This window comes from Salvelinus fontinalis, chromosome 24 (assembly GCF_029448725.1).
Source record: "Salvelinus fontinalis isolate EN_2023a chromosome 24, ASM2944872v1, whole genome shotgun sequence".
Classification (NCBI taxonomy): domain Eukaryota; kingdom Metazoa; phylum Chordata; class Actinopteri; order Salmoniformes; family Salmonidae; genus Salvelinus; species Salvelinus fontinalis.
The window spans coordinates 41,357,359-41,378,654 of NC_074688.1; the positions used below are offsets into that span (position 1 = coordinate 41,357,359).

General features: G+C 43.3%; 1 protein-coding gene across 3 annotated transcripts in view; it reads right to left on the reverse strand.

Moving 5' to 3' along the window:
* LOC129822446 (ventricular zone-expressed PH domain-containing protein-like) overlaps positions 1 to 20,282 on the reverse strand; it is a 182,505-nt gene extending 162,223 nt beyond the window's left edge. For all 3 annotated transcript variants that reach the window (XR_008754488.1, XM_055880730.1, XM_055880731.1), the window contains exons 1-3: positions 20,157 to 20,282; positions 2,631 to 2,791; positions 1,113 to 1,328 (exon numbers count right to left, since the gene is read on the reverse strand). Coding sequence is in view for 2 of the 3 variants with exons in the window: in XM_055880730.1 (XP_055736705.1) it covers positions 1,113 to 1,328; positions 2,631 to 2,768 (354 nt within the window). In the remaining variant the exon portion in view is untranslated. The remainder of the gene's footprint in view (positions 1 to 1,112; positions 1,329 to 2,630; positions 2,792 to 20,156) is intronic.
* Positions 20,283 to 21,296: the final 1,014 nt, after the last annotated feature.

Here is a 21,296-nt window from a genome sequence, read left to right on the forward strand (position 1 = left end):
ACATGAACCTCACTAAGGAAGACTAACCAGACATGAAGCTCACTAAGGAAGACTAACCAGACATGGAGCTCACTAAGGAAGACTAACCAGACATGGAGCTCACTAAGGAAGACTAACCAGACATGGAGCTCACTAAGGAAGACTAACCAGACATGGAGCTCACTAAGGAAGACTAGCCAGACATGAAGCTCACTAAGGAAGAATAACCAGACATGGAGCTCACTAAGGAAGACTAACCAGACAAGGAGCTCACTAAGGAAGGCTAACCAGACATGGAGCTCACTAAGGAAGACTAACCAGACATGGAGCTCACTAAGGAAGACTAACCAGACATGGAGCTCACTAAGGAAGACTAACCAGACATGGAGCTCACTAAGGAAGACTAACCAGACATGAAGCTCACTAAGGAAGACTAACCAGACATGGAGCTCACTAAGGAAGACTAACCAGACATGGAGCTCACTAAGGAAGACTAACCAGACATGGAGCTCACTAAGGAAGACTAACCAGACATGGAGCTCACTAAGGAAGACTAACCAGACATGGAGCTCACTAAGGAAGACTAACCAGACATGGAGCTCACTAAGGAAGACTAACCAGACATGGAGCTCACTAAGGAAGACAATTTCAATTTAAGGGCTTTATTGGCATGGGAAACATATGTTAACATTGTCAAAGCAAGTAGATAATAAACAAAAGTGAAATAAACAATAAAAATAAACAGCAAACATTACACTCACACAATTTCAGAAAGAATAAAGACATTACAAATATTCATATTATGTGCAAATATAAATAAATATGTGCAAATATCTCTCTTTCTCTCTATCTCTCTATCTCTCTCTCACTGTGTTTGCAACTGTTGTTCTGTGTGTCAGAGTGAAAGTGTGTTTGTTTTTGAGACTGGGGTGTGAACAAGAGTGCATTTGTGATTGTACAGTTGTCTGGGGCTGCGTGTGTGTGTGTAAGTGTGAGTTTCTTTGCGTGCGAATTTATGTGTATGAGTGTATGTGTGTGTGTGAGTGTTTGCAGAACCACTAGAACCCGATGAGCGCGCATGCGTGCGTGCGTGCGTGGGTGGGTGGGTGCGTGCGTGCGTGCGTGTAGTGTACCTGCAGAATACAGCTGGTGATGTCGGAGGCTATCTTGGCATGGGGTGTGTCTTCGTCTTTACCCTGGGGGGTGAGGTTGTGTTCCAGACAGGACTCCCACAGACCCACTAGTGCCCCACCATGGCGCTCGATGGACCGTGTCTCCCTGATCGCCGTGGTGATACGCGTGATGCAGATCTCCACCACAGCCTGGTCATTGTCATTGGTCAGGTAGTCCTGCAGTCAGCAAATCAGAGGGGAGACGAGTCCGGATCAGCCAATCATGATCAAGGAACAATGAGGAAAGAGCATGCTTGTTTTTAATATGGTTTCAAATGCAGTCAACCTGAAAGCTATCTAACACATGTTGGGTACTAACTTCTAAACTTGAAATATGAAATATCCTCATTCATGTTATAATATCAGAACCGAGGGTTTGGAATTCTACTGAGTGAGAGAGGGGGATTACAGGAAGTTCACATGCTGTCAGAACATGTTATTGTTACACATCAGGTATCCTATGGCGAGGAGAAGGGTTAATATCTGGTACAAGTCAACAGGACAGCCGTGAGCTGGGGATGAGTGAGGAATTTGGGCCAAGGTCATCTCAGATGAAGTGAGAAAGAACAGGCATCGCTAAAATCCTGTCTAGCAACAGAGATGTGTTGGCTATCCAGATGTGTAAGGAGGAGACTCGGCATGGGAGGAAGGTATAAATATATGGGCTTGTGTAAATATGTCTTTGTCTTATGCAGCTGTGAGACCCAGTAGGTGAATACACTTGGTTTGAGCTTCACTAGTCATCTGTGAGTTTTACTCTATTTAGGAATCTAACACACAGACCCAAATCTCAAGGCTGCAATACCTTTTGGTCTTAGCTTTCCCTTGACACTCAAATGATCAAAGGAAAAATACTCTTGACTTTTTCCATGTTGAGGTGGAAATGTTCAGATATTCAAACTATGGCCCCATCTAGACAGTGTCTGAATAAGCTGTTGGGTTAGATTGTTCCACAGACTCTTTCATTCTTTAGTTAAATGATGACTGAGAGACTGTGTTGGATGGGAAATGAGGACATGTGGGCCCTGGAGTGATGAGAATCATATCATATCTGTTATCCCAGGGAACAGTCCCAAGAGACACACCTGCCATAAGCTGCTATCCCAATGGGAGTGTGCAGTCAGCATGGAAATGACAGGTGTGTTGGGTGAGGTGATGCCATGTCTGCGTGTATGTGTGTGTGTGTGTGTGTGTGTGTGTGTGTGTGTGTGTGTGTGTGTGTGTGTGTGTGTGTGTGTGTGTGTGTGTGTGTGTGTGTGTGTGTGTGTGTGTGTGTGTGTGTGTCTGCACGTGGCTTCGCATGTGTGCATGTTTGTGTGCTTGCATAGGCAACTCACAGAAGAGCAATAGATAGCTTGGACCTCTAGTGACTCAAAGAGACAGTCATCTATTTGTGTGTGCATGGATGCGTGTGTATAGGTGCATGGGTGTGTGTGAGTGAGTGTGTGTGTTGGTGTGTTTGTGTGCTTGTATACTCACAGGAGAGCAGGAGATAGCCTTGATTTCCTCCAGGGCCTGTGAGAGACAGTCCTCTATCTCAGAGTCCTCCAGGGAGAAGAGGTCTCCAGCCCGGGACAGGTCCCTCTTGCCCAGCACCAGGGCAAACAGTTGGTGCATGGTGTCTGCTACACATCAGACCCCTGAGAGAGAAAGAGAGGAAGAGAGAGAGGGAGAGGGAGAGAGAGAGAGACAGAGAGAGAAAGAAAAGCAAAGGAAGAATGAAAGAAGGGGGCTCTTAATAACGAGTTATCAGCGTCTCCTGTTTTAATATGTAGAGTGTAGGCGAGAGAGAGAGCCATGTAGGTGTAATCCTCTCCCCTGTAGTTCTACAGGTGTGGTTAATGAAGTTAATCTGTGACCAGTGTATCTCCCCACCACACTAATATGTGACACTTTATGGAGCGCTCCACCGACACTCACAGCTGTACACTGCCTCCCGAGGACAAACACCACCACATATCAGCACAGCAGAGGAAACGGCTGCATGAATGAATGTGTGGGAAGCTCCCAGGAGCGGTGAGATTCCTCATTTAAAAAGGTAACCATTTACCCCCCTCACCTGGGCTCCTCCGGCCCTCTCTGGAAATATTAACACTCAGAGAGGTACAAAGAGGGGTAACCATATTCAGCTTTACTGTACACACATGGGTCAGGGACAATTGATTATTGATTATTCTGACTGTGTGTTATCAGACACGGACGCAAGAACACACACAAACAGTAATATACACTGAACAAAAATATAAACGCAACATGTAAAGTGTTGGCCCATATTTCATGAGCTGAAATAAAAGATCCCAGAAATGTTCCATTCGCACAAAAAGCTTATTTCGCTCCCTGTTAGTGAGCATTTCTCCTTTGCCAAGATAACCCATCCACCTGACAGGTGTGGCATATCAAGAAGTTGATTAAACAGCATGCGCATTACACAGGTGCACCTTGTGCTGGGGGCAATAAAAGGCTACTCTAAAATGTGCCGTTTTGTCACACAACACAATGCCACAGAAGTTTTGAGGGAGCGTGCAATTGGCGTTCTGACTGCAGGAATGTCCAACAAAGCTGTTCCCAGATAATTTAATGTTAATTTCTCTACCATAAACCAATGTCATTTTAGAGAATTTGGCAGTATGTCGAGCTGGCCTCACAACCGCAGACCACGCCAGCCCAGGACCTTCACATCCGGTTTCTTCACCTGCAGGATCGTCAGGAGATCGGGAGTTGCTGAGGAGAATTTATGTCTGTACTAAAGCCCTTTTATGGGGATAAACCGGCTCCACAGTGAGTGGGCCTGGCTCCCAATGGTTGGGCCTATGCCCTCCCAAGCCCACCCATGGCTACGCCCCTGCCCAGTCATGTGAAATCCATCGATTAGGGTCTAATGTATTCATTTTAATTGACTGATTTCCTTCTATGAACTGTAACTCAGCAAAATCTTAGAAATTGTTGCATGTTTCGTTTCGATTTTTGTTCAGTATAAATGACTTTTTTGGCACAATTTCTGAAATCCTCTGTTGAGTGTTTTACTACATTGAAGAGCTAATGTGGAGGAGACTACAGTTCACCATCAAACCCAATTCCTGCCCACAGAGTCCATGGCAACACATCGCTGGGATACGGAGGCGGGAATGCTCATTGGCTTATGCCAGTTCTGAATCCAAACAACCACACAGCCATCAACACAGAGGGATGGGGTTGGCTTTATCTCTCCTGGCAGTAAGGCTGGATACAACTTGATATGGGACAATCACTATAGGTTTCAAATGAGATATTTCACTGTGACACTGACACCATTAGAGTACCATTAATCAAAGTGTATTTTATCACCTGTGATGAGAGTAGGTGTGTGGAAAGGGGAAAGAGAGAGAGAGAATTAACCAAAAAACAGAGCAAACTGGAATGCTATTTGGACCTAAACACAGTACACACTGGCAGAATCCCTGGCCACTGTGACTGACCCAAAATTAAGGAAAGCTTTGAATATGTACAGACTCAGTGAGCATAGCCTTGCTATTGAGAGGCCACCATAGGCAGACCTGGCTCTCAAGAGAAGACAGGCTATGTGCACACTGCCCACAAAATGAGGTGGAAACTGAGCTGCACTTCCTAACCACCTGTCAAATGTATGACCATATTAGAGACTCATATTTCACTCAGATTACACAGACCCCAAAATAATTTGAAAACAAATCAAATTTTTATGAACTCCCAAAAGGGTGAAATACCACAGTGTTCAATCACAGCAGCAAGATTTGTGATCTGTTGCCACAAGAAAAGGGTAACTAGTGAAGAACTAACAACATTGTACACTACCGGTCAAAAGTTTTAAAACACCTACTCATTCAATGATTTTTCTATATTTTTACTATTTTCTAAATTGGCAAAGGGAGAATCTCAAATATAAAATTTTGTTTTGTTTAACACTTTTTTGGTTACTACATGATTACATATGTGTTATTTCATAGATGTGATGTCTTCACTATTATTCTACAATGTACAAAATAGTAAAAATAAAGAAAAACCCTTGAATGAGTAGGTGTTCTAAAACTTTTGACCGGTAGTGTACATACAAACCATATTTACGTTTATTTATTTTCCCTTTTGTATTACAACACATTGTTACAACACTGTACATAGCCATAATATTACATTTGAAATGTCTCTTTCTTTTGAAACTTTTGTGAGTGTAATGTTTACTTCTCATTTCTGATTGTTTATATCACTTTTGTTTATTATGTATTTCACTTGCATTGGCAATGTGAACATATGATTCCCATGCCAATAAAGCCCTTGGAATTGAACTGAAAATTGAGAGAGAGAGAGACAAACAGACAGACAGACAGAACGAGAGAAAGAGACAGAGAGAGAGAGAGGTGGAAGGAAGGATAGGGAGAGAGAGAGAGAGAGAGAGAGAGATGGAATGAAGGATAGAGAGAGAGAGAGAGAGAGAGAGAGAGAGAGAGAGAGAGAGAGATGGAATGAAGGATAGAGAGAGAGAAAGAGAGAGAGAGAGAGAGAGAGAGAGAAAACAGAGAGAGAGAGAGAGAGAGAGACAGAGAGAGAAAGAGAGACAGAGAGAGAGAGAAAACAGAGAGAGAGAGACAGAGAGAGAAAGAGAGACAGAGAGAAAGAGAGAAAACAGAGAGAGAGAGAGAGACAGAGAGAGAAAGAGAGACAGAGAGAAAGAGAGAGAAAACAGAGAGAGAGAGAGACAGAGAGAAAGAGAGACAGAGAGAAAGAGAGAGAAAACAGAGAGAGAGAGAGACAGAGAGAGAAAGAGAGGTGAGAGAGGTGGATAGTATTTCAGTGTCCTGAATTCCTGGTGTAACCTGCAGACCCCTCACACACTGAGCTTCCATTATTCCACCTGAATGCCTTCAGTCTGCACTAGGTCCACACACGCACACACACACACACACACACACACACACACACACACACACACACACACACACACACACACACACACACACACACACACACACACACACACACACACACACACACACACACACACACACAATGTGTGCGGTGTGACTGAAATAGTTCTGCCAGTTCTGCCAGCAGCTTCTGCCTCTGATCTCCAAACTCTGCTTTAGTTTGGGAGTTAAGTCCCAGAATCACACAGTCCCAGACTATAACACACAGCCCCAGAGTTTAACACACAGCCCCAGAGTATAACACACAGCCCCAGAGTATAACACACAGCCCCAGAGTATAACACACAGTCCCAGAGTATAACACACAGTCCCAGACTATAATACACAGCCCTAGACTATAACACACAGCCCCAGACCATAACACACACCCCAGACCATAACACACAGCCCCAGACCATAACACACAGCCCCAGACTATAACACATAGCCCCAGACTATAACACACAGCCCCAGACTATAACACACAGCCCCAGACTATAACACACAGCCCCAGACTATAACACACAGCCCCAGACCATAATACACAGCCCCAGACTATAACACACAGCCCCAGACTATAACACACAGCACTAGACTATAACATACAGCCCCAGACCATAACACACAGCCACAGAGTATAACACAAAGCCCCAGACTATAACACACAGCCCCAGACTATAACACACAGCCACAGAGTATAACACAAAGCCCCAGACTATAACACACAGCCACAGAACTCATCACACACTTGTATATTTGGTACAGTATAATTGAAATATCCCACATAAGAAACAACATGGTTGTCTGGTATTTGTGTGTTGTGGTTGACCAGTCAGTTCTTTGTGTGTAAGAGCAGGCCTGAGGAATTCACCTCTTAAACAATCAGCTAGTTACTATTAATCACCCGGCTACAGATCAGCAAGCTCAGGAATGCAGCCTTTAAACACACAGACTCAAACACATACTGAGACATGTGTGAAAGAGAGGCTGGACACAGGCAGGTGACTGTGCATTAGCTCCAGAGGGACCCTTGCGTGCTCCCCAGCCCTAGTCCAGAGAAAGAGCTCCTGAGTGGGGCACTAGGTGAGGGGTGACGGGGAACTGGAGGTCTGGCGCTAGGGTAGGGGGTATGTCAGGACAAGAGAGAGAGAGTGAGACAGACAGACACAGACAGACGGACAGACGGACAGAGGGACAGACAGACAGACAGACAGACAGACAGACAGACAGACAGAGAGAGAGAAAGAACACTGGTCCTTTTGTGTGCTCTACAAGTGCCCCCCCCCCCCCCCCCCCCCCCCATCTCTGTCTCAGTGCTCACTCAGCCCTGTCTCTGTGTGATATGCACCTGCTGAATAACATCTTTATGTTATAACATAACATCCCTTTCCTTCTCTACCATCCATAGACAGGAAAGAGCGGAAATAATGGTTAGTTGACATGTTTATCTCCTGCACAGAGAGGACAGTGCCTGTTTGGTAATAATGTCTAGTTGACATGTTTATCTCCTGCACAGAGAGGACAGTGACTGTTTGGTAATAATGTCTAGTTGACATGTTTTATCTCCTGCATGTTTTCACATTGACTAATGTATGTTGTCTCAGTAAGTCCTATAACAGGAATGTGTGCTTGTGCATGTGGGAAGAATATCACATCCTGGTATACTGGCATCAGAACAGGGCAGAACGCTGCCTGGGGTCTACACACACACACACACACACACACACACACACACACACACACACACACACACACACACACACACTCTTAGTTATGCACATAATTACGGCGTGGCTTTGTGATATGGGGCAGCAAGAGAGGGGGATGAGGGAGAGAGCTTAGATTCTATTCCAGGGAATGTTTACAAGGAGTGTTTGAATTCCAGAATTCACTCAACTAAAAGACCAAACGAAACCAGATAAATATTCACTTTCCCACCCTTTGAATAGCTCTACTGTTAATCACCGTAGGATCAGAATGGCAGAGCTCCACCTGTGTGACTGTTTTGCATGTTATTTTGGCATAACATGTTTTTGCCGATTGCTTACACACTGAAAGTGAATACTTAGACAAAAGCATCAAAACCTTGACTTTTGTAACCATCCCTTAAACAAAGGCACCAAAAGTACAAACACATTTTCTGCTTTGCACTTAGTTTGCAATTCTGCAACACACCTTGCAAAACACTACACACTGTTTCTTACATTTGACACTTCGTTCAATAACGAAATCTCTTGCAATCATTGGGAAAACACTTTTATTCAAAATTCAAAACATACCTGAAATTGGCAGCACACACACACACACACACACACACACACACACACACACACACACACACACACACACACACATTAAAACACTTATACAGTAATTGAACACCAATTAGTCTGAGCCTTACCACTACAAATAGACCTCAGGTAAGATCACCTCTTTTGTGAAAACTATGCAAACATGGAGGCAGTGAGAGTGAGAGCGAGAGGAAGAGGAGTAGGAGGAGGACGAGGACAAGAACAAAGAAGGGGACCAGGCAATAGACAGAGACGTATTTCCGACGACATTAGGGCCACTTTGGTGGACCATGTCATAAATCATGGCCTGACAATGAGGGAGGCTGGGCAGAGCGTCCAGCCCAACCTGAGTCGCCACACGGTAGCATCCATAATACAGACATTTAGACTGGAGAACAGGTATGTCTTCAGCTTTCTACACTAGTCTGTACCTATGTAACTGTTGCACATCATTCTGCATCACAGTACATTACAATGTAGTCCTACAATATTATGTCTATGCTCCTCATTGGGGGAAAAAAATGTGGTATAGTGCTGTGAAGTACATGTAATACAGTTTTGATGTTACTGTGTACAGTATGACAGTACAGTACGTAAAAAAGAACCTAACCAATGACATCACAGACAGTTCTGTGGGGGCACGTGCCTTGTCTGTAGCTTGTAGTTTTACTGAATGTGTCTCACCCAACCCACCCCCCCACTCCCAACCCCATCCTTGTGTAAAAATGTAGACATTGTAGTCCTGTGTTTTGAGTTACGCCATATTCACGGTACAGTGTGTTTGCATTTTCTGTTACAGAGAGTCTCAACTTTGATGCAGCTGCAAAGCCTCATAAGTTAATTTTCATTGATGAAGCTGGATTCAATTTAGCTAAAATCAGGAGTCGGGGCCGAAATGATATAGGACAAAGAACCGTTGTGAATGTCCCTGGGCAGCGCGAGTGGAAATATCACCTTTTGTGTCGCCATTATTCTGCAAGGAGTTCTCCATCACCATGCCACCCTTGGTACCTACAATACTGCAACACATAATCATATGTCTGGATGCACTACATAATGCAGCTGTACAGGACGGTCCAGAGCAGCACAGGTTTGTTGTCATCTGGGATAATGTTGGTTTACACCGGGCTGCTCTGGTCAGGGACTGGTTCACCAACCACAACCACTTCACAGTTGTATTCTTACCCCCTTACTCCCCATTTCTCAATCCGTTTGAGGAATTATTTCCTTCTTGGCGTTGGAAAGTGTATGACCGCCAACCACATGCCCGCCTGCCTCTATTGCAAGCAATGGAAGAGGCATGCGGAGACATTGAGATGGGATCAGTCCAGGGTTGGATACGGCAATGCGATATTTTCCCCGTTGCCTAGCTAGGGATGACATTGCTTGTAATGTGGATGAGGTGATGTGGCCAGACCCTAACAGAAGACGGGACCCCATAAACCATCCAACCCATCCTTTACAATCCCTTACAATACTATTTTTTATTTACCATTGCACTGTACTTTTACTGTAATTATTTTTGTTTACATACAGTAACATTTTGTATTGAGTACTGTAATTCTACTTTTCTTTGTGTTTTAGGTTGTTGTAAAAACCTGCAATGGCAAAAAAAATAAGCTGTATATTTTTTTTCGGAAACCTTTCTATTTTTGTGTTAATTGAAATGTGAGTAGATGTACTGTACTGGAACAATATTTCACAGAAGCTTTTATGAGAAAATTAAAAAAGGTATACAAAGTACTAAAGACAGACAGTGTTTTGTATGAAGTACATACAAAGTACGAAAGACAGACAGTGTTTTGTATAAAGTACATCAGTGTTTTGCTGCTTTGAAAGAGTAATTCAAATGGTGTATGTGTGTATCATTTTTTTTTGCAAAAATGCAATTTTGAAAAAGGATTGTTAGGTTTTGATGGCAGTTTCATTTTGCCGTAGAAGTGAGATATTTATCTCCAAGTGTTGTGTGTAGAGTTTTGACACAATAAGCCAAATTCCGCAACAAGTGTGTAAAGCACTTGTTGTAACTGATTGTGTGAGTCTCATTAATAACTAAAGACAAAGTCACTGAGAATAGATCTCCTGAGGGCTATCCTGACAATAGCAGCATCGCAGGACGAATGAATAGAAGGAAAGCTATTTTTAAAAGCGCTGCAGAACTGCACGAGTGGACAACCATGGGAGTGTTTGTGTGTTTGTGTTTGTGTGTGTGTACGTACTTAGGGATGCTTCTGCAGTCTCCATTATTTATGTCCTGCAGTTACACAGCTGTGGAGCAGCAAGAGGGAGAAATGACAAGAAATGATCGGTCAGGACAGTGGGTGGGTATACTGAGAGAGTATAACACACAAACACACACACACACACACACACACACACACAGGTGACACATACAAGCAATACATCACTTTTAGAGGCCAGCATCTTCAGCCACAGAGAAAGAGAAAGAGAAAGACAGAGAGTGACAGAGTGACTGAGAGAAAGAGAGACAGACAGAGAGAAAAACATAGTAAAACGACAATCTGTTTCAGTAGCTATAACTATATAGCTAGCTGTCATCTAAAATAACCCTAATTTATAAACAGTTCTTATTTGATTAATGGTGGTCGGACCCATCTATGTGAAGCTTGCCACAAAAGTGGACTTTGAGTAAGCCTTCAAAATAAAGGTATGGTATAATTCTACTATTTGTATTAATTTGCATCACAGTCAATGACATACTTTTATTTTGAAGGCAAACTGCAAATTCCACTATTGTGCCTAATCCTTATTGTAGCTAGCTTCACAACACATAACACGGTCAGCTTCACAACACATAACCCGGTCCGGTCGGGCCTCACTTGCCAGATGAAGCTAGCTGGCTGCTTATAACGTTAGCTTTGGGCAACAGAGTTAAGTAGCTGGCTAGCTATTTATTTTCATGAACTGAAGTTCAATTTCAATAGCCAAACAACAAGAGGCAACCTAGCTAATACTTACTCACAAAGATTCCTAAATCTTTGCTAAGAATAATGAAAATGACTGCAGTTTCTACTGGTCATTGTTTTCATGCTGGTTGTATTGGTGCTAGCTAGGTACCAAGCTAAAGCTAGCGACCCCAGAAGTTGCGGTCGAACAAGTGATGCTTTATTACCAACGCGGTATTGTAAACACATCGTTCGTGGCCGGTGTTTGCTTGTTTGCAGACTTTCTTGTACAGCTTTGGCAGTGCTACTGTATTTTTTTGACACACAAAGACCCAAATGGCGTTCCATAGTATGTATGTCATGAAGATAATAGCAGTGACGGTATTACTGTGTAACTCCGGTAGGGCAACATCTGAAAAACGAGCGCACTTGGTAATGTGTACCGGTGCTCGACCAGTCGGCGAAAGCCAACATCACCCACAGTTGAACAGTTGATTGTCAAGGGCACTGAGTTCCATTATCTTGGCTTTAATGGATTTCGCTTTTGAGTTGTCTCGCTGAAATGTTCTTACTCTTTCAAATGGACTCCTCGACTTGTTGACTGCTCGATCCACACAGCAGACATTGTGTGGGTTAGGTGTTACATCTGCTCCTGCCACACCCTCTACTGCTCTTCCTGTGTCTCCTTGACCTGCCGCCTCTCCCCCAGTGTTCTCTCCCTCTCCCTCTCCCTCTCCCTCTCCCTCTCTCTGTGTGTGTGATTGTGTGGGCAGACAGGTGTGCTTGAGTCAGAGCAGATCCCCACCAGCTGCAACCTGTTCCATAATCAAGACCTCTACAAATACTCAGTCCTGCCACTTCCACACTGCCAGATCGTAATCTCTGCTCAGTCAGTCTACGTTTCTAGCCGTTTGTTACTATTGAGATCCTGTTATCCTGTTGTGCCTGTTTCCCTCGCCTGACGTTGTTTTCCTCTCCGCTACAGTTCTGCCCGCTCGGACTCTGGTCCATGTCTCCTGTCCCACATCTCCTCATCCTGCTACTCTGCCCTGGATTCCCCACTCTACTGCTCCCTTGGATTCCCCTCCGGACCTGCTTACCCTGTCCCAACCCCTCTCGCTCCAGCCTCAGCCTCAGCACCTGGTTTCCTGCAACCCGCCCGCCCGAGCTTCCCCTGGCCTGCACGCCATCTTCCTCCTGTGTTTCAATAAATACCTTGGTTACTTCATCCCAGTCTCCTTTACGTGGCGTCATTATGCCATGTACCTACGTTATATAGGTATGCACGGTAGCATTGACATCGGTTTTTAACATCGGTGTTAAACTAGACAATCGGGCCGATACAGATGTTGCCATTTTTAGCTAATATCGGCCAATCCTGATATATCGTGCATCCCTATCACAAATAGTTTCATATTTATAGTAGTTTACAGTCAATCTAAAAAACTGGAGGCCCCTTACACTTCAATTTTGTGATGCAAAAATACTAGCAAAATGCATAGCACTCAGAATTAAAAGGGTTTTCCCAGGTATTGTTCATCCTGACCAGACAGGTTTTTTACATGGACGATACATTGGAGATAATATACGATAACTACTCGAAATAATAGAACATCATGAAACATATAAGAAGCCAGGAATTTATAGCGGATTTTGAAAAGGCATTTGATAAAGTAAGACTGGATTTTATTTATAAATGCCTGGATTTTTCCAATTTCGGTAATTCTCTTATAAATTGGGTAAAAATAATGTCTAGCAACCCCACGTGTAAAATAGTAAATAACGGCTACTTCTCAGAGTTTTGAATTGTCAAGAGGAGTTAAATAAGGGTGTCCGCTGTCACCATATCTATTCGTTATGGCCATCGAAGTGCTAGCTATTAAAATCAGATCCAATAAAAACATTAGAGGATTAGAAATACAAGGCTTAAAAACAAAGGTGTCCATGTATGCCGATGACTCAAGTTTTAAATTAAGTCTGCAAGCTAGATCCCTGCAATGTCTCTTGAAGATCTAGATAACTTTTCTGTACTCTCTGGACTAAAACCTAATTATGATAAGTATACAATATTACGTATTGGATCCTTAAAAAATACAACTTGTACATTACCCTGCAGTTTACCTATAAAATGGGCTGCTGGTGAAGTAGACATACTCGTTATTCATATCACAAAAGATATAAATAAGCTCTCCACAATGAATTTCAATAGAAAACTTGTAAAAATAGACAAGATCTTGCAGCAATGGAGAGGTAAATACCTGTCTATTTATGGAAAAATTGCCCTGATTAACTCCTTAGTCATATCTCAGTTTACTCACTTACTTATGGCACTGCCTTCTCCTGATGATTCATTTTTCAAATCATATGAGCAAAAAATATTTAGCTTTATCTGGGACGCTAAACCAGACAAAATAAAACGTGCTTATCTATATAATGAATATGAATTGGGTGGGTTGAGATTATTAAATATAAAAGCACTTAACCTCTCTCTGAAAGCTTCACTCATTCAAAAGTTTTATTTGAACCCTAAATGGTTCTCAAGTATATTACTAAGAAAAGCTCATCCATTGTTTAAAAATTGCCTTTTTGCCTTTGTGCAGATTGCCATGTCTCATTTTCGATTAATTGAAAATTAATTAATTGAAAATTATTGTATCTCTCTTTTTCAAACAAGCATTGCAGAGCTGGCTACAATTTCAATGTCATCCCCCTGAAAAGATAGAACAAAAGTTACAACAAATATTAAGGCTGAATTCAAATGTGCTGGTTGATAAAATACCTGTATTTATGGGAAAGATGTTTGAAAATTGTATTTTGTTCTTAAATGATATTGTAAATTGGAATGGTAGAGTTATGTCCTTCATGGAGTTATCAGAATTGTACGGAAAGGTCTGCTCAATCCAAGAGTACAACCAATTGATTACAGCATTGCCCCAAAAATGGAGGAGGCGGGTGGCAGCGGGAGGAGGTAGGGAACTGGTCTGTCTGCCCAATATAAAGGATCAAAACTGTCGGAGGAATAAAAATAGCATAAATAGGAAAGTATACCAGTTTCATTTGAGGACCAGGATGTTGACAACTGTGCCATACAGATTGCAAAATAGTTGTGAAGAGATTTTTGATGTACCGATTCCATGGTACAGGGTGTATGAGTTTATATATAAAACAACTGTAACGATCGTCTAAGGGAGGAGACCAAAACGCAGCGTGGTAAGTGTTCATGCCTTTTAATGAGAAGTGAACACTTAGACAAAAATAACAAAGTGAATAAACGAAAATCGAACAACACAAAACAGTTCTGTCTGGTACAGACACAAAGACAGAAAACAACTACCCACAAAACACAAGTGGGAAAAGGCTACCTAAGTATGGTTCTCAGAGACAGCGATAGACAGCTGCCTCTGAGAACCACACCCGGCCAAACACACAGAACACAAAACATAGAATGCCCACCCCAACTCACGCCCTGACCAAATCAAAATAGAGACAAAAAAGGATCTCTAAGGTCAGAACGTGACAGTACCCCCCCCAAAGGTGCGGACTCCGGCCGCAAAACCTAAACTATAGGGGAGGGTCTGGGTGGGCATCTATCCGCGGTGGCGGCTCTGGTGCGGGACGTGGACAGTCCGCCGACACCGGACTGGGAACCCTCGCAGCGAGCCCCGGACAGGAGGGCGACTCTGGCAGCTCCGGGCTGGAGGGCGACTCTGGCAGCTCCGGGCTGGTGGGCGTCGCTGGAGGGTCCGGACCGGAGGAAGACTCTGGAGGGAGTGGAGACAGCCTAGTGCGTGGGGCTGCCACAGGACCCACCAGGCTGGGGAGACCTACAGGTGGAGGCACCGGATGAACCGGGCTGTGGGGAAGCACTGGAGCTTTGGTGCGCAGCCTTGGCACCACACTCCTCCAGGCTGAATGCCCACTTTAGCCTGGCCCCTCCAGAGTGCAGGCACAGGTCGAACCGGGCTGTGGGGAAGCACTGGAGATCTGGTGCTCAACGCTCGCACCTCTCCATTAGGCTCAATGCCCACTTTCGCCCAGCACGGGCGGAGCGCAGGCATAGGACGAACTGAACCCTCCCAGCGCCCTGGAGACACAGTACGCAGAGCTGGTGCAGGATACGGCACACCGGAGACCAAATACGCTGAGCTGGCACAATCCGCCCTGGCTGGATGCCCACTCTCGCATGGCACTTGCGGGGGGCTGGCCTATAGCGCTCCGGGCTATGAGCGTGCACTGGCGACACCGTGCGCTTCACCGCATAACGCGGTGCCTGACCAGTACCACGCTGCTTCCAGTAGAGTCCTATAACCAGACCCATTTCCCCCCCTTCCTCTCTGGTGGTAGAGAGAGGAGGGGGGGCTCTCTTTGATCCTCACCCAGAAGGGAAAGTCATGACAACAGCCATGCTTTTTTTGTGCAACTTTTTCAAATCAAAGTCGCACACCTCATATAGCATAGCCCATAGACCCATATGTTTTGATAAGGTTTGTATCACAACTAAAGTGGCAAAAAAAAATCTTAAAATTAAGCACATTAATCCGCTTTACCACAGGTGCAGAGCTTAAATGGCATACATAAGCAGCGCGTGAGTTTCAAGTTTGGGGAAGATAATTTTCACCATAAAAATGCACCTTTATATTAAAAGCATTACATGCATAATCGCATTTGCGGTCACTTCTGAGAATGGTGTTTTCCTGCTAATGGAACATTCGTGCTTATACCCTACTGCCGTGTGTGGATTGCTGCGCTTATAATGTTAAGAAATAGCCTAATAGTTTATCAACATTTTAAGCTAAACGCTCTGATGTATTGCGTCAGGCTGATTGCTTAAAACAGTTTTTTTATGCTAGTGGTTGTATTAATTTGGGATCTATCGAATCCCACAACTGTCCCAGACTATGTTTAGAATATTTATTTCTAGCACAAAATAGAATAGAATGAAAGAAAGAAAGATTGATATAAGCTAGTGCTTTTGTTGTTCGTTAGGCCTACTCATCTTGTTGGCTGACGAAAAGTAAATGACAGTTCTTCCAATATCTTCAATATGCGCCACGAAGTTGCGTCCCCGATGTGTCTGTCTTCACTTGTAGCCTGTGAGAAAGACCCAATCATATGACGGAAAGCCATGTGAGTCAGAGGTGCTTCGGCACGCAGCCGGGAGAAAATAATTATAATTAGTATATTTAGCCCAAGGGCACAGCGACCACTGTCCGCAAAAGGCATGGATATTTTTAGGGGGCATTATGGCCACACATTGGGGATGCAGCTGGGAAATTCGAGGCATTATCAAGTGCTTGTCAAATTGTGAATGAGAGATTAGTGAACTGTGTACAGCCTGCGCAAAAAACACAGCAGAGCTCATGCCTTTCATGCAACCTTTTTCAAATCATCATTAGTCACATCATGCAGCCATAAAATGTATTAAAATCAAAACATATACAGTTGCCCAACATTTGGATCACAACTAAAGTTACATAAATAACTCTAAATTAAACATATAGTTGTACCTGTTTCTTTGGCAAACGCTCAACACAGAATAGCCGCATGTGCGCACTCCCTCAAATCGTTTGTGGAAATATCCTTTCTTTTTTATTCAGCTATATTCGATTGTATTCTTCATACTATAAAATAATGCCACGGAATTCTAAGCAAATCTTGTTTGAAGATGCTCCCCCAAACCCCTTTTATCCACCTCAGTCACAACAGAGACAACTGAGGGGTCCCAGAATCCCTAACATACACACAGAGATAAAACATAACACATTCACAAGCCACCATATCTCTCACACATACTATTTGATACCAGCAGCCCATTTCATCATCAGACAAGCAGGCAGGAAGGGTTACATCACCATTCCCTTGAATTGAGAGAGAGAGAGTGAGAGAGAGGGAGAGAGAGAGAGAGGGAGAGAGATAGAGGGGGGATGGAAAGAGAGAGAGAGAGAAGAAAAGAGAGAAAGAGGGAGAGAGGGAGCAAGAGAGAGAGGGAGAGAAAGATAGAGAGGGTGAGAGAAAGAGAGAGAGATATAACGATAGAGAGCGAGAGAGAAGAAAAAAGAGAGAAGAAAAAAGAGAGAGAGAGAGAGAGACAGATAGAGAGAGATAAAGATAGAGCAATTCAATTTTGGAAACATGTAAAATACAGTGACCTACACTCATTACATTACCAAACCCTGCAATGAAAAGAGCTGAGCAAAGAAAAGAGTCCTCTCATCCAGGTGGTCCTGGGGCTGAATTCACACACCTGTTCTACTAACACACTGAAGCCTCAGGACCAGAACATCCAATCAATCGGAATAAAACAAGTTACAACAGAGTCAAAACAAAACTGCATTGCTTATTGGGAAACACAAGCACAAGCACTGTCACGGTCGTCGTAACATTGAAGAGAGGAGGACCAAGGCACAGCGTGAAATGAATACATATTTAATAAACGAAGACGAAGAACACTTGACAAACTATCCAAAACAACAAACGACCGTGAAGATATAAAACGAAAGTGCAGACACAAGCAACTAACGTAAAGACATAGACAATCACCCACCAACTACCTAATGAATATGGCTGCCTGAATATGGTTCCCAATCAGAGACAACGATAGACAGCTGTCTCTAATTGAGAACCAATCTAGGCAACCATAGACATACATACACCTAGACTGAACACTGCCCCATAAACATACAAAAAACCCTAGACAATACAAAACACATACATCCCCCATGTCACACCCTGACCTAACTAAAATAATAAAGAAAACAAAGATAACTAAGGCCAGGGCGTGACAAGCACAACGCAAAATGCAGTACTATCTGGCCGTAAATTGACAGTACAGCATGGCCATGGTTACTATTTGACCATGGTTACTGATCAAAACCTTAGAAAAACCTTGACAAAGTACAGGCTCAGTGAGCACAGCCTTGCCATTGAGAAGGGTAGACACAGGAAAACCTGGCTCCATGTAGAGGAAAGGCTGTGCAACCACTGCACAACAGCAGAACCTGAGACTGAGCTGTATTTCCTGACAAAATGTAAAAAATATAAAACAATTAGAGTGTCATTTCCCCAAATTTGAAACCCTTATTCAAGGTTCAAATACCTCTCTGATGAGGATAGGCTACCAGTCCTGTTGGGGGAGGACGCAGAGAGCTGTGGGTTGGCAGCGCACTACATTGCTGCCTGCCATAAGTTGAGGGACAGTATCTGACAGACCAATCAACCTGCACATGTACTCTACTGTATGCTTATTGTTATTGTTGAATGTATGGTTATTTTGACACTTGGTTATTGTTGTTACTGTTGTCCCGTTTTGATTCTCATTTTTATTTTTTTTTTGTAAATATCCAAAATAAGCTTTGGCAATATGTACATTGTTACGTTATGCCAACAAAGCAAATTTAATTTAATTTAATTGAACGAGAGAGTGAGGGAGAGAGGGGGGGAAGAGAGAGAGAGAGAGAGAGAGAGAGAGAGAGAGAGAGAGAGAGAGAGAGAGAGAGAAAGAGAGAGAGAGATAGAGAGAGATAGAGAGAGAGAGAGAAAGCGAGAGAGAAAGCGAGAGAGAAAGAGAGAGATAGACAGAGATAGAAAGAGAGAGATAGACAGAGATAGAGAGATAGAGAGAGATAGAGAGAGATAGAGAGAGAGAGAGAGGTAGAGAGGGAGAGAGAGAGAGAGAGAGAGAGAGGTAGAGAGAGAGAGAGAGAGAGAGAGAGAGAGAGAGAGAGAAAGCGAGAGAGAAATCGAGAGAGAAAGAGAGAGATAGACAGAGATAGAAAGAGAGAGATAGACAGAGATAGAGAGATAGAGAGAGATAGAGAGAGATAGAGAGAGAGAGAGAGGGAGAGAGAGAGAGAGAGAGAGAGAGAGGTAGAGAGAGAGAGAGAGAGAGAGAGAGAGAGAGAGATATAGAGAGAGAGAGGGAGAGAGAGAGGGAGAGAGGGAGAGAGAGAGGGAGAGAGAGAGAGAGAGATCTGGTGTTTTGGGGGTGGTAGAGCAACTGCCTATATATCCACACAAAAACACACATTAATTATTTAAGCCTCTGGATTTGACAGTTGGCTGTTATAGTCCAGGCTGCAGCTTAGCCTAAAAGCAGAAGTATGTATGGTAAGCCTAGATGGTTTTGAGCACTGCTGGCACTCTAATGCAGAGTGCACTCTGCAATGTGTCCCTCTCCACTCCACTGCTCAGAACTCCGTGACCTTGAGGAGCAGAGAATGGAATGTGAGCCAGCCACTCAGGAGAGGGGATGCAGAAACTCTGCATGACACAACACAGGAAGGGTCATTCCCCATGTCAGGTAATGCACCTCAACTTCCCATGTGAGAGACTGAGAGGCATTCCATAGCTATGACATGGAGCCCTTTAGGTCTCACTAGAAAAAGGAAAATGAATGGGACACTTAGGCAGCGAGTGACAACGAAAGAGGGGGGTGCAAATACCACCCATGGAAACGCAAGCATCATTCCGCATAAAAATACATTTAAAAACACTTTAAACATTAGATCTATACAATAGAAATGGTAGGTCATACTAATTATATCATTATATCGACGTTCTCTCAAATGCCCTAGTATACAAATGCGCCGTCTAATTACAAAACAAATCCGGCGCCTCTGTCTGGATGTACATGTTTCCTTCCGTATGGACCAGCATGTTTCGTTACAGGAGTTTTGTTACATTATCATTCAACAATTCCACATTTACTGACCTTAATGTATGATTTCTTGACCTCTATAATATCCATTTGATGACACACACTCGGTGTCCTTAAACTTTTCCGACATAGCAAGGGATGTCACACATTTCCATGGTATGCCATCGTGTTTAACCGGGCATTACTAAACAACAACAACGGCACAAATCCCAATTATAACATTTTAAATAGCTCACCCTTTATTCTGCAGACGTTAGTCAGTTTTGTGGGGCAAAGAAAGAAGCCTTCAAAATCCGTTAAAAACCGACTAAACGTATAGACTTGACGCGCGGTCCCACGAGACAGTTTCTCCTCATTTACAGTCCTCGTGCACTGTGAAAAGCGCGCCATCCGGTGGTAAAGATTCGCGCGCGGGGCAACAGGTTGATTTGTTAATCCATTCCCAGGGAATTTGGACAATTTGTACCAGATTATATTATATAGTAAAACTGGTTTATAAACGGTTAATAAAGCCATTACACGTTAAACATTATCAGTGACTAAAAGTGCACTTGCCTATAGGCCTTTAGGCTATGTTAACAAAATTATTCTGGCAGCTGTGGGCTACATACTTTGTGTTTTTTTCTGGCCTAGTATATGCCTGTGTCCCCAGGCCAAAACTGGCAAACTGGCCAAAACTGGCATTACCATCAGATTAAAAATGTCAGGCACAGATCTGGCCCACAAACTGTAAACCACCAAATTAGAAAGGTGTGACCCTGCTCTGACCCACACATTATGGAATGATTAATTGTTGAAGGTATGGCCCAGATCTGAAAAAAATAATTGCAAAATAGAAAGATGCGCCCCAGGTCTGACCCACCTCCTGCACAAAGGTATGGCTGACTTCCCGCCTAGGTCCCCAGTCCAAATATGGACAAGATGCAGGCTACATTAAACCAGCTAAACCAGCATTAAACAGCTAAACCAGCATTAAAACAGCTAAACCAGCATTAAAACAGCTAAAACAGCATTAAAACAGCTAAAACAGCATTAAACCGCTAAACCAGCATTAAACAGCTAAAATAGCATTAAACCAGCTATACTCCCCAAATTATATTCAGATACTCTGCTATTAAATACTGTACTTAAACAAGAGAAGAGAGCACTTGCAGATGAAGTAAATCCCAAAAATCTGGTTTATTACAAGTTGCAACAAGGAACATGAAGTGTAACCCAGAAAAGCCCATAAACATTTCTAAAATAAGTAACATTGACTTGAATTTGTGCCACAAATGCTTAAAGGTGAGCATTTTAAAACGTTAGTTGGGTAAACAACAACAACAAAAGCATGGACTGCTGTTATATCTTGTCCATAGACAGTTTACAGGGTAAGA